Source organism: Phyllostomus hastatus, unplaced genomic scaffold (assembly GCF_019186645.2).
Source record: "Phyllostomus hastatus isolate PE091 unplaced genomic scaffold, TTU_PhHast_1.1 phas_scaffold_501, whole genome shotgun sequence".
Lineage (NCBI taxonomy): Eukaryota > Metazoa > Chordata > Mammalia > Chiroptera > Phyllostomidae > Phyllostomus > Phyllostomus hastatus.
The window spans coordinates 28,691,851-28,718,627 of NW_025334033.1; the positions used below are offsets into that span (position 1 = coordinate 28,691,851).

The 26,777-nt window shown below is 41.9% G+C and overlaps 1 protein-coding gene across 2 annotated transcripts; it reads right to left on the reverse strand.

The window, feature by feature from the left end:
- Positions 1-982: 982 nt before the first annotated feature.
- Positions 983-19,243, reverse strand: MTFMT (mitochondrial methionyl-tRNA formyltransferase). 2 transcript variants are annotated; one of them, XM_045822874.1, is made up of 9 exons: positions 18,991-19,243; positions 17,016-17,225; positions 15,062-15,184; positions 13,180-13,282; positions 11,662-11,737; positions 7,796-7,887; positions 3,520-3,598; positions 2,565-2,647; positions 983-1,401 (listed from the first exon to the last, which is right to left on the reverse strand). In XM_045822874.1, exons 1-9 carry the CDS (start codon positions 19,209-19,211, stop codon positions 1,210-1,212), a joined length of 1,179 nt encoding a protein of 392 aa, XP_045678830.1. In that variant the 5' UTR covers positions 19,212-19,243; the 3' UTR covers positions 983-1,209. The 2 variants fall into 2 exon arrangements, with proteins under 2 accessions (XP_045678830.1, XP_045678831.1); XM_045822875.1 differs by lacking the exon at positions 17,016-17,225.
- Between the last annotated feature and the right edge of the window lie 7,534 nt (positions 19,244-26,777).

Sequence of the window (26,777 nt, forward strand, 5' to 3'; positions counted from 1 at the left end):
TCCGGGAAGCCTCCCTTGACTCCCTTGCAGGAGGCTCAGTGCTTCCATGATGCCACTGTGGCACTTATAAAGGTATTATATTTGCTATGATTGCCTCCCCAATAGATTGAAGATTCCAAATATCGTCTGATCGCTTTATCTCCAGCAACCAGCAACCAGCAACCAGCCTAAAGGCTAGTTACACAGAAAGTGCCCAATAAATATGGAGTCCACACAACCTGGTGTGCTTAGAGAGGCCTGGTTTATGCCTCTGGTCCAGGAGTAATTATTACAGGTACTTCCTTTTACTCACAAACCTGTCCTAATTTAGATAATCAATTATATGACTGCCCTATCAATAAATGTTCTTGAATGAATGATGAGTGGAGGTAGATTTTCACTGATAGAATAAGGCAGGAAAAACTGATATGTAAATATCCTCAAATAAAAATTCAATAGCTGGCCTTGGCTGGTGTGGCTCAGTGGATTGAGTGCCGGCCTGTGAACCAAAGGGTCTCTGGTTTGATTCCCAGTCAGGGCACATGCCTGGGTTTCGGGCCAGGTCCCCAGTAGGGGGCACACTTCCAGGAGGGGGCACCTGTTCCAGAAGTTCCTGACTCTCTTAGAGACAGAGAAGGTGAGTTTGAACAGACCAGATGCTCAGTAACTTTTATTGCATAAATAAGTTGAAAAAATATTAGGATATTCCTATCCCAAGAAAACCTAGATATAAAATGTGAATTTATAGTAAAGATCTATGTGAGAGATTATTTCTACCTGTTTACTACTTGATGGGAACTAGATGGTAGAGGAATTTAAAAAACTGACTTTACTACTTGTTGATAATCAGAAATGCAGATTAAATACTCCTAAAATGAAAACATAGTCAATGGGGACATAAATTTTAAGAATTTAATAGATGTTTTTTTTAAAGGCACCTCTCTTTAGTATACATATGCATACCAGTTAGTTATACTTGCTCTTAGGGAAAGATACACTCTCCTTGCCTTTGACATAAATACAAATTTTATTGAAGGCTTCTTTTGTTATTCAGGTAGAAAAATTATTTTCAATTACTGTTAAAGAGTGGAAAGTGAGGTAATCAATCTTTTTGACAATAATCTTCTGTTCTCCAATAGTGTCATAGTCTTTGAAAGTCGAAGTAACTCCTTGTAAATAAGGCTTTTAATAAATTACAAATACAGAAGGTCTCGTCCACCTTCTTCCTAACTACTTCATGCACTGTTGCACAGCAACAACTTTCCCCCGCTTCTTCGTTGGAAGCCTGAGAGTCTGAAACCTGCACTGGCTTGGATGAGCCTGGGGATTTTTCTGGTGCCAGGGGTGCAAATATCCATTGTAGAAATCAGTAGCTGTTAGAGTTTTCTTGAGCATCACCGACCGAAGACCAATCCAGCCATCCTAAAGGGCAAAAGGCAAACAATGAATGTGAAGTGTAGTAAAACTATGCAAATTTTGGTTTATACAACTTCATCATGAAAACAAATCAATTCACCAAAAACCTTTACTGAATGTCTAGCGGCAAAGAGCACTGTAACATATATGGTTCTTTGACTCCAAAAGTTTATTGCCTGCCCTGGCCAGCCTGGCTCAGGGGCTTGGGCGTCGTCCCACAAAGTGACAGGTCTCTGGTTCTGTTCCCGGTCAGAGCACAGGCCTGGGTTGCTGGCCAGGTCCCCATCTGGGGGCACAAAAGAGGCAACCATTGATGTTCCTCTCACACACTGATGTTTCACTCCCTCTCTTTCTCCTCTATCAAAAATAAATAAATAAAATCTTTTTTTAAGATTTACCTCTCCATGAGTATGAAACTTCTCACATAAACACCACATGAAGGAAATGGAAGGGATGTGGAACACTTCTTAAGAAAACACCCTTGTCTTATGAAACGATAATGGTTCCAAAGCCATTTTAAATTGTTACAAAATCTCCGTTCTAACCACAGTTGAACAGTAAAAGCAAGTGGGACACACACATGGTGGTTCAGCTCAGTACTCCGACACTTTTATGACAGCCCTACTAACAAGATGACTTGTTAATTAAACAAGAGCTTTGTTAATTAAATTGGGCTAGAATATAGAAGTTTCTTTTAAGGAAGCACTAAAATTACTGAATATCCTTTCACCATTTGACTAATAATGCCTTGGCAAATTTCATCACTTTCAAAAAATTATACAAGAGATTCTACTATTTATTTTTTTTAATCATCACCCGAGGACATGCTTATTCTTTTAGAGAGCGGGAAGAGAGGGAGACAGAGAGACAGAAACGTTAATGTGAGAGAGAAACATTGAATGGTTGTCTCTCATAGGAGACGGAACTTGCCACCTAGGCAGGTACCCTGACAGGGAATCGAACCAGTGACCTTTCAGTTTACAAGAAGACACTCCAACCAACTGAGCCACATGGCCAGGGCAAGACTCTGCTGTTTCTTAGGAAAAACTGTCCATTGACTGAATCTGATAGATAAGTAGTTCAGTGAAGCCCTAATTAAAAATGATAAATGATACAAACTATAAATTCAGTAAAACAAGTATGATAATTTAAAACTAAAGAAAATGTACCTTGCAACAAACCAGAAGTATCTGTGACTGTTTGTGGTATATTATGGATCCTGGAATAACAGCCTGTCCTGTTAATTTTGGGTCTAAAGAATGAGGGGTGGGGAAAAAAGGAAATGAGAGAGCAAGAATAATTATACAACTTCACTGTGCTTCTTAAAGATCAAAGACATCCTGGGAGGCAGTACTGACACTAGAGAGAACACATCTGCTGATGACCTGACTCCATAACCCAAAACTTAAGACGGAGCCACGGCACCCTGTGTGTACCTCGGACCCAAAGAGAAGCTTCCCACACAGACATACAGTTAAGAAGCTAATGTGTCCTTTACCCAGTTTCTCAGAGATGAACCTAAAAATGTCGAATCTTAAAGTTTTGACCATTTGGGGAAAATAACTAGCTACCAGTGGAGAGGTATACAGGAGGCTTAGGCTCTAAGCTGGCTCTTTCGTCCATGAGCAAACAAATCCCAATTCCTAGATTTCTGGGGAACTCTGACTCCCTCTGAACTACAGCAGTGCCCGCTGTGGCTCACTCTCCTTCAGTCCACCACCTTGGGGGGCACTGATGGACCACACAACAGGCCTGTAGTGTGCATGCTCTACTCTGGCCTAAGAGCCTCACTGAGCTGCCCAGACATTTTCATTAGGATATTTACCAGACTGAAATTAACCAAGTCATTTTGCACCCCCCCCCCCCCGAAAACTTTAGTGTAGGAAACCACAGAGCTTAACAATGGGATTGTAACACTGCTCTTACTTCCCAGGTTCCGATGATGATTAAATGAGAAAATACATTTGAATGAACACTAAATGAATGTAAAGTATTATCGGTGTTGAACCAAAATAAACTAAAAGAATCCTTATTTCAAGTAAATGTGACTTATAGAAAAACGGACACATTTTCAAACAGACTATAGTGAAAAAATTTCCATGTTAGTTATTCAAAAGTTAGTACCAGTGAGGACTGAACTATTAACTTCTACCAAATCCAGAAGTTTAATGGTATTATCCATCCAGAGTGTCTGCAACGGAATCTGCAAATATAATTAAAGAAGGTGTGATTAAAGAAATACCCTCAGCCCCCAACCCCTTTTTAACTAAACCTGTTCTGCGCTGATTGGGCCTGACTTGTCTCCCAGTTGCAGGGGAACTGGGAACTCAGTTTCCAAATCTTACGGAATGGAATATACACACGGTCCTCTACATCAGCCTCCAGGATTCTTAAGATCTTAACATTAAATACTATTTTACATCAGTGTTCATATCTTTATTAATACTACTAATTAAAAACATATGCACATTATAAAAATGTAAACATTACAGCAATTACATTAAAACATTTAGGATGTGAAAGTATTCTGTACTCCCATCCCCAGAGGTACCCACTGCTAACAGTTTGACGCGGGCAAGTAAAGCAAGGTTTTTCTTTAAACAAATATTATTATTAAAAATCTAGAACTTATAGTTTTATAAATTTTTTTACTTAACCATAAAACAGTGGACAACTTTTCATTAGTACACATTTATCTACTTCACTTTTTATCTGTTGCATAGTATTTCATTAAAAAATTAATTAACTAATTTATTTATAGAGAGAGAGGGGAAGGGAAGGACAAAGAGGGAGAGAAACATCGATGTGCAAGAGATACTTCGATCGGTTGCCTCTCACACGCCCCCAGCTGGGGACCTGGCTGGCAACCCGGGCGTGTGCCCCAACTGGGAACTGAACCAGCAACCCTGTGGTTTGCAGGCCGGTGCTTAATCCACTGAGCCATACCAGCCAGGGCTGAACATTAAATTTAAAAAATTAGATTTGAAGAAAAGTTCATACATAGGTGTTCATAATCTTATGTCTGACACATTTTGATATAATACCTTCTTCTACAAGTTTCTGACTCATTTTGCGTTACTCATATTGCTCCCAATGACAGGTTCTTCATGTGTGTGACTTTTTTCTTCCAAAGGGCTCAATGTGCTTTAGAAACATGCTTACTGACTAAAACGAGACTTATGTATACTGAGAGCTATAAACATGTTGGGAATGAAATCAAATACACAGTTCTTATTCTTGAGGTGGTAAAGCTTATCTTCCTCGATCGTCAGAGCATTACAGAAAGGAAACGGACGGTAAAAACAGTCATTTCAGTGTTGACCATCATCACCACTGAAATCGTATGTTTACAAGGAGTTCAATTCAGTTTATCTCCTTTGATCTTGACAGTTGTGGACACAGTCATTGACCCTGTTCTGGAGGTGAAAAAGCAGAAGCTCAGAGAAGATAAGGGCTCTGCTCTTGGTTAGCAATTGGAAGCTCTGGGAATCAAATCTCACTTCTGGTTCTAAGAAAAGTACTTCTTCTGTTTCAGCACAAGCTTTTCGCAGTGGAAAAAAAAGGTGAATTGCAGAAATAAGGATCATTATGCAGTAATATATCTCTGTGTTTAACTTCTTGGAAACAATGTCGCCCTGGCTGGCATAGCTCAGTGGATTGAGCGCGGGCTGCGAACCAAAGCGTCCCAGGTTCGATTCCCAGTCAGGGTACATGCTGGGTTGCAGGCCATGACCCCCAGCAACTGCACATTGATGTTTCTCTCTCTCTCTCTTTCTCCCTCCCTTCCCTCTCTAAAAATAAATAGATAAAAAAAAATGTCAAATTGTTTTCTATAGCAGCTACACCATTTTACATTCCCACCAACAGTGTATGAGGGTTCCAAATTTCTCCACATCTGTGTCAGCACTTGCTATTGTCTGTTTGTTTTTTAATCACAGTGATTCTAGTAGGTGTGAAGTGGTATTCCACTGTAGTTTTGATTTGCATTTTCCTCATGACTAAAGAAGTTGATCATATTTTCATGTGCTTATTGGTCATTTATATGTCTTCTTGGGAGAAATGTCAAATCCTTTGTGCATTTCCTAATCAGGTTATTTGTCTTTCTGCTATAATGAGTTCTTCATATATTGTGGACACTACACCCTTATCAGATACCTGTTTTGCAAATATTTTCTTCTGTGGGTTGTCTTTTCATTTTCTTGAGAATGTTCTTTGAAGGCCTATAGTTTTTAATTTTAAAGTCCAGTTTCCCTATTTTTAGTTTGTTTGCTTATCCATTAGATATCTAAGAACCACTGTCTAATTCAAAGTCACTAAGATTTACCCATATGTTTTCTTCCAAGAATTTCATAGTTTTAGCTCCCACATTTAGGTCTCAAATCCATTTGGAGTTCATTTTTATAAATGGTGTGAGGTAGGAGCCCAAATTCATTCTTTTGCTTGTGGATATCCAGTTATCCAAACTCCATGTAGTGAAAAGACTATTTTTTCCCATCAAATTGTCTTGGCACCTTTATAAAAAAATTAATCGACCATAAATGTGTGGGTTTATTCCTGGGCTCTCAATTCGACCCCACTGAGCTACATGGTTGCCTTTATGTCAGTACCTCACTTCTTGACTACTGTGGCTTTGTAGTACGTTTTGAAATCAAGCAATGTGAGTCCTCTAACTTTATTCTTCTTTTTCAAGAATTTTTTTGCTATTTTGGGCCTCTTGGGATTCCATATCAGTTTTAGAATCAGCTTGTCAATTTCTGCAAAGAAGTGAACTAGGATTTCTACAGGGATCGTGTTGGACCTGTAATCAGTTTGGAAACTGGTGCCATCTTAACAACAGTAAGTCTTCCAATCTGTGAACACAGAGGTCTATTTACTTAGGTCTTCTTGACTGTTTATTTCCTCTAACAGTTTTTTGGGGGATTCTTTTACGATTTTCTCTATATAAGATCGCATCATCTGCAAACAGAAATAGTTTTCCTTCTTCCTTTCAGATCTGGTTACCTCCCCCCAACCCCCAACTTTGCCTACTTGCTCTGGCTATTTCCTCCAGGGTGGGGTTGAACAGAAGCGGTGACAGCAGACAGCCTTCTCTTGCTCCTGGTCTCAGGGGGGAGCTCTCGGTCTTCCACCATTAAACATGTTAACCATGGGTTTCTGTAGATGTTCTTTATCAGGTTGGGGAAATTCCCTTCTATTTTTAATTTATTGAACATTTTTATCATGCAAGGACGCTGGATTTTGTCAAATGCTTTTCCTGCATCTATCGAGACAACTCTGTAGCTCTTGTTCCTTATTCTATTAATATGGTTTTTGTATGTTGAACCAACCTTGTATGCCTTGGATAAATTTCACTCAGTGATAGTGTATAATTCGTTTCTATATGTTGTTTGATTCAGTTTGCTAATTATGTTGAGGGTTTTTACCTCTATATTCATAAGGGATATTGATTTTTAGTTTTCTTTTCTTATAATGTCTTTAACTGCTTTTGACTACCTTGGGTTTTGTACTAGTTGCTCCTTTGCCTGGGATGCTCTTTTCCTGATCTTGGCATAGCTGGCTCCTTATTCTCTTTCAATTTTCAGCTTAAATGTCAATTCAGAGAGGCCTTCGCCATCTATCCAATCTAAAGTAACCTCCAGCCCTGGCTGGTGTGGCTCAGTGGACTGAGTGCCAGCCTGCAAACTGGAGGGTTGCCAGTTGATTCCCCATCAGGGCACATGCCTGGGTTGCAGGCTGGGTCCCTGGTTGGGGTGTGTGTGAGAGGTAACCACACATTGATGTTTCTCTCCCTTTCTTTCTCCTTCCCTTCCCCTCTCTCTAAAAATAAATAAAACCTAAAATAAAATAAAATAACCTCCAGTTAGTCAGTCTATCACATTATCCATTTAAAATATTCATCAAAGAACTTATCACAGTATATTTTTGTATAATAAAAAATATCAGCACACTATAAAAATATGCTGATATTTTTTATTTATTTGCTTATTTGTTGTCTTTCTTCCTATATCATCTTTATCTCTAGTACCTAGAATAATGCCTGATATAACAAAGGCCTTAAATATTTTGTTTAATGAATAAATAATAGCAGATATTTAATGAGTACCTACCCTGTGCCATATACTGTACTAGGTGCTTTATATACATCATATCAGCCCTAATTTTCTGATGAACAAACTAAAGATCAGAGGTTCCTTAGTGCCACTCACCTAAAGTAGTTAAAATGCTAAATTTTATGTTTTTAAATTTTACCACAAACATTATTTTTAAAAAAATGAATTTCAGGATTTTTAGGTTTAGTTTATGAGACTCATTACTAAAAATACTTTGAAAGTGAATTACATATTTACACACACATACACACACACACACAATTAAAACTGCAATCTGACTTTCAACTTACTAGGTTTCCAATGGCACGATAAAGCCTGAGTATTTGCTCGGAAGTTTGTTCCTCCCACTTTATGCAGCTGGTGCCGGCAGAAATCTTAGGGGCTACAAGACAAAGCCAACGGCAAGAATGAACACCAGGCTCCGTGTCCATGAATTGATGACTATTGATGCTGAATGACTGACACAAGGTAACTCATTATACTATTTTCTCAACTTTGAAAATGTTTGAAATGTTCCATAATATAAAGTAAAAATAAATAAGTCATACAGGTACTAGAAGAAAACATGGGTGAATTTCTTTATAACCTAGGTATAGAAATAAATCCTCTAACTATGATTCAAAATCCAAAAATGAGCGAAGGAAAGGATGACGGTTATACTACATAAAAATAAACTTTTGCTAGACAAAAAGCAATGCTGTAAGTCAAGTCAAAAAAACAAATGACAAACCAAAAGTATTATATCAGTACTTTATATCTATTTACATAGATATACAAGACAAATAGCTATAAAACAAATATAACATTTATATATAGTCATCATCTTTTGGGATACTTTATATCTATTATTAAAAAATGCCATATTTTTGGACTATAAGACACACTTTTTAACCACATTTTTTGCTTCAAAATTTTTTTCCTATTTTTCCTCCTCTAAAACCTAGGTGTGTCTTACAGTGTGGACCCCAGAGGCACCTAGGTTTTAGAGGAGGAAAATAGGGGAAAAATTTTGAAGCAAAAAATTGTGGCAAAAAGTGCATCTTATAGTCCGAAAAATACGGTAGATAGATACTTTATATCTACAAAATAATAGATTTCTTTATATCAATAATGTAAAGTACCCCTAAAAACTAAGAAGAAAAAGACCAAAAACCACACAGAAAATTTGGCAAAAGATATAATAAACCCATCCCAGAAAAAAGAAATACAAATAAATCCTTAAACATATGAAAAGATCCTTAACCTCACTCAAGGAGTAATACGATTTAAAGACACTCCAAGATGCAGATTCTTATCTATTAGAGTAGAAAGTAACATATGCATCAAGTTATTCAAAGTGGCATTATTTGAAATGGCAAAAGACTGGAAACAGCCCAGATGTCCGCCAACAGGAGGTCACAAGTGAGGCCCACACAACCATGAAAAGGAATGAGGGAAACCTCTTCTTATGGATAGGAAATGGCCTTTAGGGTGTGCTGTTCGGTAAAAAACCACAGGTGCAGAAGAGTGTGTATTTTATGCCACCTTTCGGGGGGTTGGGGAGGAAGAATCAATTCCAATACCTGCATTCTTGCTTATTTGGACCAAAGGAAACAACTGGGAGCCTAAATAAGAAACTAACAAAAACAGTTACCTCACAGAAGGAGGCGCACGGGACTGGAGGAGCTAGGGATTGAAGTGAGACTTCTCTGCATATACTTGTTCGAATAGTTTTAACTGTTGAATCATGTAAATGTTTGCTATATTCAAAAATAAGATTTTAATCATAAAGAAAAAAGCAACCCTGAAAATTAAAAAAAAAAAAACAAAATGAAAACAAATAAGCCCAATTACATACCAAACTAGAAAACAAAATCATATGGAAAAAATAATTACCTCCAGTACGTTATGAACATAGCAGTCTGACTATGTACCCTTAGTAGGATATAGTCTAAGAACAAAAAACAACAACAAAAACTGCAGAGAAATCTTAAATCCTATTTAGTAGTTTTACTATTTGTAGTAATACAGGTGTTATAACTTTTAAATTATTTTATGCAAGGAAAAATAAATAAACAGGTTAGTAGTATTAACTTAAAAAAAGATATTCAATGTAAGAAAAAATATATAAAAATCCCTGTAATTTAAAATTTGAATCAGATAAAATTTGAATCAAAAAACAATATGAACTTAAATATTTTTAAAGCTATAATGCCTCCTTTGGCCCCTGACACCTCTTCTCAGAGCACACTATTCTACTAGGGGCTTTCTTTTTTGCTTGCTTGCTTTCTTTCCTCTTTTTCTTTCTTTCATATTTTAGGATCTGAGATCTTGCACACTTTTTTTTAAAGAGTTTACTTTTATTTTTAGAGAGGGGAAGGGAGAGAGAAAGAGAGAGAGAGAAACATCAATATGTAGTTGCCTCTCATGTGGCCCCACTGGGGACCTGGCCGGCAACCCAGGCATGTACCCTGACTGGGAATCGAGCCTGTGATGCTTTGGTTCGCAGCCCGTGCTCAATCCACTGAGTTACGCCAGCCAGGACCTCTACTACGGGGTTTCTAAACACCATCCCCCACTAAAATGAACCATGTGTGACAGAGAATTTACAAGGCGATCCTGGGACATCGTGTGACAAATTCAGGAAGCACTCAAAAACTCATTGGGGGGGGGCGGTTTGGGTGGGGAGGCGTCAAAAGGATGTGGAAGCCGGTGTTAAGAGGCTCCCACTGGCCAATTTGTGGCAACCTGAGCAGCACAAAGAATCATGAATGCAATTAACTGTAAAACCCAATAAATGGAGACCCATGAGCCAAATATAGTTTTTAAAAACCTCATTTGCCACCATAACTGAAGGTAATTATGGCACGATCTCCTGAGTCTACAAATGGACAATTAGAGAAAAAAATTGAGCATCTATCCTGCTATTTTAGGATGAACTAAGATTCACCCCCAGTTAATAAGGAAAAGCTCTTCTTTACAGAACAATGCCAACTATCAAATGCAAAAGGAGTTGTCCCCAGCTGGTGTGGCTCAGTGGATTGAGTGCTGGCCTGCGAACCAAAGGGTCCCTGGTTCGATTTCCAGTCAGGGCACAGACCTGGGTTACCAGCCAGGTCCCTAATAGAGGTGCATGAGAGGCAACCACACATTGATGTTTCTCTCCCTCTCTCCCTCCCTTCTTCTCTCTAAAAATAAATAAATACAATCTTTAAAAAACATAAATGTAAAAGAAGTTGGAAAACCCCTTTTGCAGTCCCTAGTGAAATGATTAATTCAGGGAAGGAGCATCAATCCATGCTAAAATTGTTGTGTGAAAAATTTTTAGGAAACAGGATTTTTGTGTGGTGCCCAAGTATCACTCCATAGATTACCTGCTAATTCCAAGTAGAGAAACACATTTTTACACTGAAAAAAACCCACCTCAACCAAGTGATCAAACTTAAGCTTCACTAGCCTTGCTGCAACATGGTATTATGGCTTATTGATGTGACCATCCTAAGGTTTAGAAGGGACAGAGGCAAGGCTATTCTGAGTGTACCCTTTTAAATAGTTATAATTTTCAAACCATGTAAATGTTTTGCACACTAAAGAAATAAAATTAAGTCGTAAATTTTAAAAAGCAATCCTTAAAATTACAAATGAACTGAAACAAATATCTCTGAAACACAATATCATCTACAAAATACTCTTTCCAAAAACTTTAAGCCTGAATCTAATCAACAGAAAGAGTAGGGAAAAAATTTCCAATATTTCATGAGGCTGCATGTTAAGAGGGAGAGGGAGAGCCTACCAACCATTCTTTAGAAAAGGACACACAAGTGGGCATTCAACCTTTTTTTTTTAAAGTATATAACTTCTTTTTTAAAAAAATATCTTATTTATTTATTTTTTAGAGAGGGAAGGGAGGGAGATAGAGAGAGAGAGAGAAACATCAATGTGCGGTTGCTGGGGGTTATGGCCTGCAACCCAGGAATGTACCCTGGCTGGGAATCGAACCTGGGACACTTTGGTTCCCAGCCCGCGCTCAATCCACTGAGCTACCCCAGCCAGGGCTGGCATTCAACCTTTAGTCAAAATGAAGGGAAAGGCGCAAATGAAGAAGTGAGACTGTTCGGATGCCACCGACACAAACCAACCTCCGGGAGAGGCAAGAGTCTCGGCAGCCTTCACTCACCATGGGTCACCCCCTCAGTTGGCTGCTGCCTTCCACGGCTCAAACTTTCAGGCAAATTTTTCAAAACTGAAATAAGCTAAAAAAGGAGAGCAATTTACTTAAGATGAAAAGAACAAAAGCAGAAATACATCACAAGTCAGGACCACAAAGTTATGGACAGCTCTGAAAGAGCTATGTGGCAGGGAAGGCAGTAGAGTGGGTTCAGCTGCAAGCATACGTGTCTACTGGGCGGGGCTGCCATAGAGATGACGCTCTCCACTGAGTCAGGTCACTGGTTTGTTTCCAGCGAATGCTGAGCTCTGCCTGCCTGTACAAGCTTTTGGTGTCAGGACAGAGCATGCTCAGTTATGCACACCCTCACCCCGCAGTGGGGAAGGCAGTGGAGCCTCACAGTGGTAGAGTGTATTCTGGCATCATACAGTCCTGGATTAAAACCCCAGTTCCACTACCTACTAGCTGTGTCATTGTGGAAAAGTTATTTTACTTGTCTGTGGCCTTCAACATCATCATCATCTGTGAAACGGTCAACAGCAAGAGCTACCTCCAAGGCTTGCTGGGAAACTAAAAAACAAGTCTGTACAGTATCTAGGACAGTCCGGGCACACAAGCCAGCGCTCAGTAAACGACCACTATAATAACAGCATTTCCGAGGTGAGTGCCTAGAGTAGGAAGCACCATCTATACAAATAGTTGGGGGGAAAATTTTCCTTTACAAAAAATTAACTAGTTCATATGACAATGATTCAGCAAGTACTCAGACCCTACTGTATACGGTGGATTCAGTGAGCTATGCAAAGCCAAGGAGTACGTTTACAATTGGGGTCAGCAGAATTCCGGGCACATGGACGCAAATGACCAGGACACAGGCACAGCAGGGCCTGCAGGAAAGCTGTGCATCACTTGGGAAATGCAGGTGGTTCAGTCTGACAGGGATGAAAAGAATGTCTGACTGAGGAGAATAAAAGTGGGAAGAATAGTCTACAACAGCAATTTGCAATGGTGTGCTGCAAGAGTTCTTAAAACATGCAACACCTGACTATTTACTCAGGGGCACTCACCTCTTTCCCCTTAGACTGTCAAAAAAAAAAAAAAAAAGACAACAGCCGAAACAACAATAGCTTTCTGGTGTGACTGAATCACAATCATGTCTATTTTTTGTCAAATTGGCAAAAAAGTCTAACTTTGAGGGTGGCACAGAGTTTTTGTCATGAGTTTGGGGGTGCCATGAAATGGAAGAGGGGAAAAACCGCCGGGCTAAAGCCTTACCGTCAAACATGGCCCATATAAGGCCGTGTTTCATTTGAAAACCTTTATGAAGTATCCACTCGGTGTAAATTCTCAAAGACTTACACGAGATCACAAATGCCATGCTAATTTTTAGGAAGTCAGGGTTGGAAATCACTCTTAAAAAAAAAAAAACCCTTAAAATTACATAGCATCGAATTGGCTTTTCATCACAACCACGTGGGAGATGCACTAGGTGATGGACGGAAGGCCGTGGGCAGCAGGGAACCGTACCATGTCGGCACCCAGTCTGGACAGCACCGCTTCCAGTTCCTTCGCGGTGCTCTTGGGGGGCACGGGGATGGTTTCCTGTTTGAGTATCGGGCCCACATCGAATCTTCCAAAAGATAAAGAACAGCAACAACATGATTACTGACAGCTTCTTACAATCAAAACGTTTGTCGACGCGAGTGTTTACATATCACAAGGATAGTTTACCCTTGGCCACAGATTTGACTGCTCGCCATTAATTAGCAAGGGATAAACATCAATTTCAAAGAAGGGTGAGTAAAATCTGGTCTGTATTTAGATTTTAGATTTATTTTTTCCTAAAGGAAAAAGGTATGAAGTTGCATATCAGGGATTTCATTGCCATTATAAGTTATTCTACCATTAGTAATAAATAGTATGAAAAAAATCTCTATTTGTATAATGAAAGCATAGAGCAAGGAATTTCTTTTCCAAGGAAGTACAATTAGGAAATTAATAATTTTTCTTTTTTGAAAAAGATTTTATTTATTTATTTCTAGAGAGAGAGGAAGGGAGGGAGAGAAACAAAAGGGAGAGAAACATCAATGTGTGAGAGAAACATCGACTGGTTGCCTCTTACATGCCCACAGCCTGGGACTTGACCCAGAACACAGGCAGTGCCTTGACTGGGAATCAAATCAGTGACCTTTTGGTTTGTGGGACAACGCTCAACCCACTGAGCCACACCAGTCAGGGCTTCAGTTAGTTCTTTCTCTTGTATATTTCCTTTCTCAAAGGACAAGAGTTTTGCATGGATTATAATCATTGTTGATTGTAAGTAGGTATAAGTATTTGTATTCCCACAAATCCTATATTTTACAGCAAGCTCTGTAAATACTGGCCATTAGCCTTTACTAGAAATATGCTTTGTTTTGAATATTTATATTTAACTTTGTGATTGTGTTAATTCTATTTTTAACATATGAGCTTTGATAAAGTGTTTACTATGAAAAATTACAAACATTCAGAAAAACAGTGAACAGTCTAATGAATCACCACATATTCATTATCCAAACTTTGGAATGATCAAAGTTTTTGCCACTCTTGTTTCATCTAGCCCACACCATTTTTTCTGAAGTAAATTAAAGTAAACCCCAGATACTGTGTCGTTTTTGTGAACTCATGAACTATTCTTTTCAATGGGAACATTAGGTGACAGTTGGCAAAAGCTTAATACATTTTTGAGGCAATTTTAAATAACTGCTCCTTAGATTATAGCTGTAACAAAAAATTAAATGTTTAAGACAATTATTGGTATATAATATAATCTTTTTAAAAAGATTTTATTGATTTATTTTTAGATAGAGGGGAAAGGAGGGAGAAGAGAGGGAGAGAAACATCAGTGTGTGGTTGCCTCTTGTGCGCCCCTGTCCTGCAACCCAGGCATGTGCCCTGAGTGGGGATCGAACTGGTAACCTTTTGGTTCATAGGTCGGGACTAAATTCACTGAGCTATACCAGCCAAGGCGGCATACAATATATTCTTATGTCAGGTTCCAAAAATTTTTAGACCATAGTTTGACTACTGAGGCCAAGGCCAGCAGAACGAGATTCATAACAACTAACACACAGAAATCCATCTCTCATTTACATAATATATTTGATAAAAATCCAGTTGTTAATAATACAATTTATTTCAATTAATAAGTTAAAAGAGATACTTTTAAGAGATACTTTAAAGAGGGCTTTAAAGAGATATACATAAACACCAAAACACGTGTGGCTTATGTAAGAAACCAGGAAACAATGGAAAGAGGACAAAAGCAAAGGAAGAACTCTGGAGTTTACGAAATTACACCCCCGCAAACAGTCTAATGTCAACATTCACAATCACCAAAAGAATCTCAAGAAGAAAAAGTAAGCTCTACCTTTTAGGTCTGATTTGCATAATCGTTACTCCAGTGACTGTGTCCCCGTGGAGCACGGTGTGGATTATAGGGGCGGGACCACGCCACCTCGGGAGGCAGCTGGGATGGACGTTCAATATGCCACTGAGTCGGAAAAGGCAGAGATTAGTATGCAAGTGGGCTGCACCACCTAGTGCCGCTACCTAAACTAATATTCTACTCTTCATCATTAAACTTTTCCAGAAAACTAAAAAAGCTAACAGTTAAACCTGGTCTTGTACTATCAGAAAAGCTAGGTTCACTCTCTTACCACAAGACCAATGAAACTTAACTAGAAACAGAGCAGGAACTACTACTCATTGTTCCAAAGATGCCGCATGCACAGCAGCTCACGGTGTCCAGGAGTTTTTAAAATAAAAACAAAAAACATTTTCTTACTGTATGAAAACCACTCAAACCCTATTATGCAGGCACCACATGGAGGGTGTGAGTCGTATTTAGAGTTCAGTTCCATCAGCATCCTCACATCTCTTAGTTCGCATACAGAATGCCTGAAGGAGCTTCTTGTGAATCCCTGTCACCTTCGCTGTTTATCCCAACACACCCCTCACCCATTAATGAATCACTTAAATAGTTTACTGATCTGGCATTAGTTTAATGAGGGCTTCATCAGCATGAGCATGCACTTGAGAGTGTGCGTATATGAGAGAGTCTTATATTCTAAGTTCTACTGTGCAGCTCAGTCTTTCATTCAAGTATTAGCTGAGCACAATCCACGTGCTGGCAATGGGCTAAGATCCTGGGGATACAAGCAACAGTGAACCAAACAAAAAAAATTTCTGCCCTCAGGGAGCTTATGTGCAAAGAGTGGGAGATGAGTGTTAAAAAACAAAATATGTAAAAAGTTGTTCAGCTGGTGTTAAGGGCTGTGGACAAGAATGAAGCAGAGAAAGGGCCAGGACTATCGGGTAGGAGATTACAATTCTAATAGTGGTCAGAGAAGGTTTTATCAGTAAGAAGACAGTGGGCAAAAACATAAGGATGTAAATGAACAGCCAAGCAGATACATGGGAGAAAAGCTTTCCAGGCCGAGGGAACCCTAAGTACAGAGTTTCTGAGGAAAGTAATCGATGGCAAGATCGAGGCACAGCTGGGAGGCCAGTGCGCTGGAGTGGTGTGAACCTGAGGAACAGTACCAGGAGATGAGGCCAGAGCCAGCAGGAGACCAAACCAAGTGGGCAGGTCCTCGTAGGTCAATATACGGACTTCAACTTTTATTCTGAGTGAGATGGAAAACCACCAGAGAATTTCGAGCAGAGTGATTGATCTGAATTATGCTTTAAAAGGGTCACTTTGGCTGCCACACTGGTAAAGACTGAGAGGACCAAGGACGAAAGTAGAGATCAGTCAGGAAGCTACTACGGGTGAGAGTGGCAGCGGTGGAAATGACGGGAAACAGTCAGATTCTAGGCAGAGCTAACAGGGTTTCCAGATGGACGTACACATGGTATGAGATGACGAATCAAGAGGGACTCCAAGGTTCAGGGACCAAGCCACTAGAAGGCCAGAGGTGCAACCTGTGGAGATGAAGATGTGGGGGAGGAGCAGATTGGGGGGAAGTTCAGGAATATAGTTCTGGACCTCTGAATGTTGGATGTCTACTAGACATCCAAACGGGGCTGTGGAGGAGACAGTGGGTATCAGGGGCTGGGTGTTCAGGGAGAGATCTGAACTGGAGGGACCGATTGGGGAGTTGTCAGCATATACACAGAACATAAAATGAGGGTGGGTGAAAGCCCATAGATAATGATAAAGATACACTTTAATAATTCATACCACTAATAAAAATTTTTACTTTAAGAGAAAATACTAAAGGGAGCAGAATTAGAGTTCCAGTCATTGTATCTTATAGATACCAGGTCCCTATATAAAGACCAAGGTCTCTATACTGTATTTCCTTATAAATAAGACTTACTAGGGAAATTTAAGAATAAGAGCCTCACTCAAAAGTCGGCCAAATGAAGCAACCACTCCAACATCATATTCTCCAGATCCCACATCTGGCCACTCATACACTGGCAGCTGAGACTGGACCGCATACTGCTTCACCGGCAGTCCTTTTGGTGACGGGGAAGTCACGGTGACCACCTCCAATTTTTCAATTAACTCTTCTTCTTTGTTTTCCCTTAGGTTGTGAGGATTGGAAGAAAATGTGACAGTGTTAAGATGACAGCTCAAAGCTAAACTACTTCACACATTTCTACAGTATTTCTATGATCAAATTCACAAAGCCACTGAGTATTTATTTTTATTTAATTATTTTAAAGAGCTGCATGTGGCTAGTGGTTACTGTTTAGACAGCATGACTCTAGAAATGTCTTATGCAGACAGAAACATATACAGTATAGACATTTCATACAACTGGGATATTACGTGTACTACTCTGTATTTTGTTTTTGTTTTTCACCCCTCTTCACACTATATATGCTATTATGGGAGTCTTTGGAAAAATAGGTTAATCACACATTCAATGAACATTTCTGGAACAAGAAACTAAAAACAGTGGCTGTCCCTGAAGAGAGCAACTGGGAGCTGGGAGACAGAGGTGGGAGGAATTGACCCTTCACTGCATATCCTTTGAATCTTTTGAATTTTGTACCATAATTGTGTGTTACTCAAACAATAAACACTTGGCGGGAAAATGTGTTCCATGGGCATCATTCCATGCAGCACTACCTCATTCTTTTTACTTGCCGTATAATATTCTATCTCCCGGGGGCTGTTCATTTATTTATTTAGCAGGTATTGCATCTCATGTTGAGGAGTTAGGAGAAAAGGAGAATGTAGGAGGGCCCTACAAGTCCTCCAAGTGGAGTATCTGCGGCACGGTGAGGATACATGCAGTGAGAGCTGTGGGAGGCAATATGGGCAAAGCGGCCTGCGGAGAGGGCGTTATGGGGGGTGTGCAAAGACAGCACGTAGGAAGGGAGTGGTTCACGGTGTGTGTACAGACGGCCGCGTGTGGAGGGAGTAATATGATACAAGGGGATTAAGAAGGAAGTCAATATGAAGGACTGCTGTGAAGCACAGTATTTGTAAGGGAGACTTGACGAGTGAGAAGACAGAAATGAGTGGGGGTGGTGGGCGGGATGCAGCCGGAAAAAAAGAAGGGGGGAAATATGAAATGGAGGCTGGGGAAAGGAGGCAGAGCAGTATAGACGGGTGTAGCCACCTCATATCATGGGCTTTCAGGACAGGTGGGATCGCAAATAATTTTTTTCCAGTAAACAAGATTTGTTAAATTTTAGACATACTAAATATATACCTAAGAGTTCTGCTTTATAAATTTATTCACTTGAAAACGGGTTGTTTTTTGGACTACGTCCTCATTTCAGCACCAGAAAACTAGGTCTGGCTGTACACAGGGAGCAGTCGGCGAGCGACGGAATAGGACGTGGGTGTGCAAGGGAACGCCTGCGCCTGTTAAGAAGCCCAAGGGATCCGAGGGTACAAATCGGATGAATCCGAGGAAGTAGAAAGGGGAGGACTTTAAAGTCGGACTCCATTTTAGTCCCAATCAGTTCAGCTGATGATGATCTTGGGCAATCGCTTAACCTCTCTGAGCTCCGCTTTGAGGTAGGACTGGACGGAAGTGAGTGAGGCCCGCAAAGCGGCTAGCACGGGCACGGCACCGCAGCACGCCGGGCAGCGCTCAGAGAATAAAAGTACGGGGCCTGGAGTGTGTGGGCTGCGGACTGGACAGTCCTGTGCGGCTGCAGCGCACCTTCCGGGCGCCTGGATTCACCGAGATCTGAGCCCACCCAACTCCGGCGCCGCTGCTTTCCCCACTGCAGTGCGAGCAGTCGCAAAGCCTGGACACCGGGAACGGCCGCAAAGCCTGGACATCGGCGCCCTCTGCAGCCCGGCCCCCTAAACCCCGGCCCCGGTACCTGGCGGCGTGCAGCGCCCGTAGCGCCTCGCGGGCGAATTGGTCTGTGCCGAAGAAGAGCACCCGCCAGGGCGGCTTCTTCCGGACTCGGGAGCCGCGGCCGTCCTCCACGCCAGGCGACCCGCAGAGCCTGGCCAGCGCTCGCCACTGGGGGCTCGGCCTTCGACCAGCGCCGCCACCACCTGGCAAGGGTCCCCAGCAGCGCCTCACCAGCACCCTCATTGCTTCCGCCGGGGACGCCTACCCCGCGCAGGCGCGTCACGCTGACAGGGAAGGAGCTGTGCTCGAGGGCGGGACCCGGGAGGGGTGGGGAGAAAACCCCCCATGGGCGAGGTCTGCCAGCGGTTGTGGGCGGGGTCTGTCTGATTGGAGGCGTGGCCAGTCGTGTTGGAGATGGTGAAGAAATTTGCGGGTTTTAAGAGCCCACGTGATTTTTGTTGCATTTATTTGCACGATTTATCTATTCTTCCGAAAGGACTCTTTTGGGAACGAATCATGTGTTTCAGACAGTGAAATCTCATTTATTTCCGTAATGCTGTGTAATTTTCTCAACCTTGATAACTGATATTTACTGTGTATTTACTCCATGCCGCGCTTTGACTAAGCATTTTGATTAGTTCTTTAATCCTTATATCAACCATACCAGGTAGATATTATTCCAACCATTTTACTAAAGAGAATGCGAGGCCTAAGGTCCTTACAGCTAGCCCATGTAGCTCCAAAGTGTGATCCTAACCATTCACAGCAATCCTATGTACTATGAAAGTCGGTGTCCCTATTTTGTACTTGTGGAAAATGTGGCTCAGTTACTTGATCTCATAGTCACTCTGGCGAATCAAAGGCACAGAAGGATACCATATAGGAGATTCGTAGGGAAAATAGGTGGGGAGCGGGAGGTGTTTTTAGAAGACCTCTAAGGACCTCTAGTGATTAGATTCTGTATTTCCGAGGCCCATGCAGCGGCCTACTTGAATGTGGTCACACACCCTGGCTAGAGAGAGAAGTCCAGATTCCTTTCTAGTCACTCTCACCAACTTTCCCCATCACATAGGCTTAGACCCAGTGACCCTAGACCAGTCCTGTTTCCTAAATTATGAGTTTTGCACATCCCTGCTACCATGCTTTTGCTCATGCTGTTCTTCCTAGATGCCTTCCCCATCTCCCTTGCTCTCTAAGTGCTATCCGTTCTTCAATACCAAGTTCAGACACCCTCCCCTGAGCTCTTGCCTGTATGGATTTTAAGTCTTTCTGCGTGCATCCCCTTGATGTTCTGTGGGGACTTTTGCTTGTTGCACAGTTTGGAGTTACTAAGGGAAGTTGTCTAGTGTATACACAGATACTGACAAATTCACTTGTAACTTGAATAGAAAGAGACGGGCAAAGAGGAAGGGAGAGACTATTTTCAGTGATTCTTCTCATCTGATCATATATGAGAAGGAGAGTGAGGTGGGGCCCCAAACCTTTTACTCTTTCAATTGAGTTCTCTTTCAGTACCCTCTCTTAGGCTAAGTGGAATCTGATTCTAATATCTTAAAAAAATTATCTTTTCCCGTACAGCCTGAGCTATAAGTACAATCGAAATAGTCATTTGGGTTTTCACCTTAGAACTCGGCTGCTGTCTAAACTGTGGCTCTTTATATTTGTGTTAATGTCATTTCTCTCCTTTGGTTAGAGAGCCCTTATTGTCACATTCAATTGTCAGCAGCTGTCCCCTAGAGTTGCCTCGAACTGTTCACAGCGCCCTCTGCAGACCACATGGTGACTCCTCGGTTTAAGGGCCCGATGTCCACACACAGGTGCTGCCTGCCATCAACATCTAATTTTGATTTGCAGCAAACTTCTATTTTATTGAAAATAATATTATTGTAATGATTGAAGTTTTCCCAGGATGATAAAATGGAAATTATTCTGAAACTCTTGGTAGTAAGCTAGGAATGCATGGGTTTGGGGAGGAGTGTCCACTTCCAAGCCCAGACAAATCCACTGCTTGAATTGCTGTAAAGTACACAGAGAAGATGAAAACGCCTAATGGCAGGGAATTTTAGGTAATGAATTTAGACGTCCAGAAAGCACACCCAAGATAATGCTAATTTGGCTGCTGCTCCAGTTTCCACAAATTTCTCTCCCCTGATGAATGGAGAATGTGTGCACATTAAATCAATGATATTACTCCAGGTTCTGAGTCTGAGTGGCAAGACAAGAGCAGTGTCATTAACAGAGAATGACTTGCTTGGTGGTAACCACGATGATCTTTCAGCTTTAAATGTATTGAAATGGAAGTGGTGAGACAGGCAAGTAAAGACTTTTGGTAGAACTCTAGAACGTGGGATTGGCCTCCAGGACAGGGCTGGCGGTGGGTGTAAAAAAGCTGATCCAGGAGTGGGAGGGAGCAGGAAACAGCTCCTCTCCGTGTTCCTTGTCATCTGACCCTGACCATAGCTATTTGTGTATGACTTCTGAGTAATGGGGAGACCTGCCATATTAAGTGCGTGTGTGTGTGTGTGTGTGTGTGTGTGTGTGTGTGTGTGTGTGAGATCAGCTCTTTGTCTTTAAGAGTTAAAAAGGAGGAGCAGCCTGAGCCCTAGGAAAGATGGAGCAGGGGCATGAGGAGGAAAATGGTCAGAGCTCTGGTTGGTAAGGTGGCGGATGCCTGAATCCACATGAACTGAATATGGCCTGGGAAACAATGCCACATTTGACCAGGGGAAGGTCTGCCATACACATGCATTGGACCAATGTCAGGAGCAGAAACTGAACCTAGAGGCACAGCCCAGCAGAGCCTTTTTAGGGATGCAGCCTTCAGTGAGAAGTTCCATGTACTGTACTACCACCTCCTGCCTGTGGTTGCAAAATAAATCCGCGAGGGGGCGCTGCTCGCCAACATTTTTAGTCATTGACGGGGTTGGGGCTGGATAGCACAAAGCATCAGCGTTTCTGATTCTGATTAGGCCGTCTGTTTTGTTACTGTCCTTTGTGGTCTCAGTAGGAGATGTCACTCCCAAATCTGTCCAGGGTCTCTGTAAAGCAGGCCTGGGGCTGCAAGGCCACCCGCTGGGGACAGACTGGGACACTCTGGCCATGCCCCATACCCCACAGATGATGGAGAAATACTAATGAGGCTGTTCCATGCAACAGAGTCTTCCCCAGCAGGACACTGGGAGCGCTAGAGAGGCAGGGTGGGCCAGCAGGACTGGGTGTCTGTCCTTGAGGAGAGAGACCGGAGAGGTCACATGACATCTGCAGGAAGCAAGATGTGGGACTACAAGACTGAGAAGCAGTTTAGGGATAAGGAGCTATCCCTTTGCTGCTGACAGTCAACCTAATAAACCAAGGGAAATTTAAATATTGCTCACCACCAAAGGAAAGATAAATATTGTCCACAATGAATCTAGAACATAAATACTTCTTTCTCACGGACTATGCACCTGTTAAACAAAAAACCCTCATGACCAAATGCTTTTTAAAAAGAAAAGATTTATTGAACCAAATGCTAGCTAGAAAAGGACCAGGTGCTGGGGCATGAAGTCAAAAGCACCAGTGGCAGGGCTAGACAGAGAAAGCAACATGTCCTCTGTCCTGGGGTTGACATCCTCTCTATAATCAGGTAGGGGGAGAAAGACGTAAATTGTTTTTTGAAAGAATTCACACTGGCAATGGATAAAGGGGGTGGGACAAGGTGAGGTGGTGCTAGTTTTGCAAGATGTGCAGAATCCAAGGAAAAAGTGTTTGTTCTTTAGGATTGGTTATGGGCAGCAGTCTGGAACATTCATGTGCAAGCAAGAAGTAGAGGCTCCTGGGGGCCAGTGGCTACTGGCTATTCTCTTTAAATAACTGTAGAAATAGCCACCTGAAAGTTAATTCAAAGTTGAAACATTCAGTAATATAAGCAGTCTTTTGTTGGTTTTGCCCTGCAGTTGTTAACCGGTGAACCTCTGGTCTCTCCCTTCCACCCTCCGGCCTGCTGTGATATAACTCAGGACGTCTCAGAAATGTCTCCTTGTCACTCCTGTCCTGGAACCTGCTCGCTTCACCTTTCCAAGAGCCCCGTCAGCTCCAGGATGATGGACGGGTCTGTCCCCTCCATCCAGCCCTGCTTCTGGTGGTTTAGACGGTATATCCCAGGACCTGGTCCTTTTTCTGGCTAGCATATGGCCCAATAGACCCTTCTTTCAGAAAATATTTTGGCCATGAAGGCTTTTATTTAACAAAGGAATAATACCAATATGGGTACAAACACTTCTGGCAACAGTGGTTGGGTATGTTTGGTATGCCTACTTGGCTCTGTTTGTAAAAAAAAAAAAATGTAAAAAGTGATCAACTAGGCAAGAAATTAAATAATATAAAGAGATTTCTTTTTTTAAATGAAAACAGATCTGCAAAAATTATCTGAGCCAAAAGGAGGGGCTTTAAAAGAAAAATTGTCCCAATACCATATGCTCTCATATGTGGAATCAAAAAACAAACAAACAAACAAACAAACAAAATAAATGATCAAACAAAACAGAAATAGATTCATAGACACAGAGAACAAATTGATGGTTGCCAGATGAGAAGGGGTTTAGGGGCCCGGGTGAAAAAGGTAAAGGGATTAAGAAGTACAAATTGGCAATTACAAAGCAATCACGGGAGGTGAAGTACAGTTTCGGGAATATAGTCAATAACACCACAGTAACCGCGTGTGGTGCCGGGCGGGTACCAGATTTATCAGGCGCTCCTTTCGGAAGTTACATAAATGCCTAACCGCTATGCTGTCACCACTATGCTGTACACCTGAAACTAATATAATATTGATTGTCAAATGTAGTTGAAAAATTTTTTAAAAAGAAAGAAAAATTGTCCCAAATCTGATGCAGCACAGAACTTTTTTCCTTCTTAAATGATTGAATTAACAACTTCCTTCTGGAAAGAAATTATGATTCCTATAAAAATGCTTAGAAAATGTTCTGATAAACTTTAAGAGGATTAAGACTTGTTCTGGAAACTAATCGCCCACTCATCCAACTGACATCAGCCAAGAGTCTCGGTGACCTTTTAACTGAACTTTCTTTTCTTTTTAAAAAAATCTAGACTAAATCACTATTATCTAACCATTCACCAAAAGTGAATCTCTAAGGTGGGACTACCAGAGGCCTTTGCCCTCACAGCAAGATTGTAATATAACTCTGACTAGTGAAATAATCCTAACTGCACTGTCTGAAGTGCTTTCTTTAGTACCAGGGCCGACTGTATGCCCCCTCTGCTTCCCTAAAGAATGTTGACTTGCTTGTGGGAGCTGGGAGCAACCACACTCAGCAGAGTAACGCCCCAGCCTGACTTACCACACTCTGACCTTCCTCCAACACACTGAGTGAGTTCTCTTCCAGGGGAGGCTATTCAGAGTGTGGTTTATGGGAATGATTAAGCTTCCAGTATCTCCTATAATTAAAGCAAAAGGCCGAGCACTTTGATTTTATTCTGCCGTTGGACTTTGATTTATTCAGGGACTGAAGAAGATATTTAGTTATAGTGTAACCAGAAACAAGGGGTCAAAGACATACAAAGTATTAAGCTTTCTAAAGCGGGGCCAATGACACGGGAAGCCTCACAGGACACACAGGTGAGATGAAAGGGGTGGAGGCGGTGGCTGCAGAACGACCTTCCACGGAGGAAGTACATGCTATGTGTCATGTATCACATCAGTTTCCGCCCAAACTTCCAATACTTTGCAACTGTTCCTGAAATGCTTCTAGCAAAACATGTCTGTCGAAAGCGCTTTTCACCCTGGCTGGTGTGGCTCAGTGGATTGAGCACTGGCCTGTGAACCTAAAGGTCTCTGGTTCAATTCCTGGTCAAGGCACATGCCTGGGTTGCGGGCCAGGTCTGCTGCTGAGGTTGGGCTAGAGGTAACCGATTGATGTATCTCTCCCACACTGATGTTTCTGTCCCTCTCTTTCTCCCTGCCTTCACCTTCCTTGTCTCTAACAAACAAACAAACAAACAAACAAATAAATAAGAAAGAGCGTTTGTTCACTCAGATCATCTCACTTCAGTGTGTAGATGGACACCCACCCGTCCTCTCAGCCACCCCATTGCAGACAGAGACATCAGGCCGGGGCTCAAGCACTAATAATTTTGGACTTAATTGCCCTACATTTTCAAAAATGCCCTTGTTAATCCCATTCTATGCTTAATATAAAAACTGGCCCCTCAGAGTTTAATATAAAAATTGGCCCTCTGGGCTTAATGCAAAAATTGGCCCCTAGAAGAAATATGCTGTCCCATTGGTACTATGATGCAACCCCTCCCCTGTTCTTGAACGTTTAGGGGTTTTTACCATCTTAAAGTTGCAGTGGGTGTCCTCGTGCATATGTCTCTGCTCCTGTGTGTTACCTTTCCTTACATCATCGCTTTTAGATTTAATTTTATTTTCCATGAAGTTTTCTCTGCCAAGAAGAGGATGTGCTACCAGAAACTTGACAGAATTATTGTTCAAATTAAACCATTAAATTGGTTTCTGAGTGTAAGTGATGCTTATGAAAGTGAAGAAAAGAACGAACAGCTAGCCAAGGGCGTGGCCACCCTGCTGCTGGTGCCAGCTGACGGTGGATGCCCCCCTCTCCCCCCCACCCCCACCCCCGGAGCAGGGTGGGCTGACTTGGAAAGACAGAGCAGTCTCTGCCACCGTGAAGCCTTTGGGGCTACCAGCCCTCGTCCATAGTTCTCACTGTTGTCTGGATTCACTCCCTGGGAGGTTGTTTGTCCATTATGTCCTATGGTCCATTTTGTGGTCCTTTTTTGCTTTTTCTTTTTTTCTTCTTGGAACTTGGGCATAATGGCTGGAGCTGCATCAGCCACCTTGAGGCCCTGAGGGAAACTCAGAAATCTCAGCCCTGATTTCCTTGCGCTTTAGATATCAGTAACTGGTTACTTCAGAAATTCTTGTATGAGAACATATATATATACTCTTATGTGTTTAAACCAATCACACTGGGTCTCTGTGACCCAGAGACAAACACAACTTTTAACTGATGTGAAAGGGTTCCCTGGCAAGCTGACATGTAAGCCGAGACTGGAAGAACTATGAAGATATTAAGACGGCAGATATGAGACTAGCACAGAAAAGCCAAAAGCCCTTCCCACGGCACTGCACTGCACTGCACTGCTAATAGCCCACCATCTTCCAGGCAGCGGGACAAGGGACTGGAGACAGAAGGAAAGGAGATTCTAAGGCAGAATTGGCTTGTCCAGAAGTTGTATTTGAAACTAGGAGGGAGGGAGAGCTTGGTGGGTGTGTACACTTCCTCATGGCACTTGTCGCACTGCAGTCATAATTACAGGACCCCTGGTGTGACCGCCTGTCTGTCTCCCCACTAGACTGAAATCTTCATGAGGTCAGGGGCAGTGTCTGTGATTGGCCATCACTAGCATAATGCCTGGCACAGAGCAGGCACAGAAGAGTAGTGATTAGATCAGCTGTAGCAGGGGGAACTAGGGTAAGGGGAGGAATAAAAAAGAAACAGGCAGAGGAGTGGAAGACCTGGGGTGGCTCAGGCCCCCCACGATTCTCCTCCGAGGCAGACAGGGAGACTTCTGGTCAAGGGTCACTTCAGGGACCCTCCCTGGGATGGCTGTCCAGCTCCCAGCCTTTCTGTCCTGGCTACCAGCTGGGCATGAGGTTTGAGCCAGTCATCCACGGCACCTTGGCCTTGGCTAAAACAATTAATTCAAAACATGGGGACGTGACCCAGGTCAGGACAAGGAGAGCCCTTTTTCAGAAATTGCCAAACTGGAGTTGAGAGAAGGGACCCC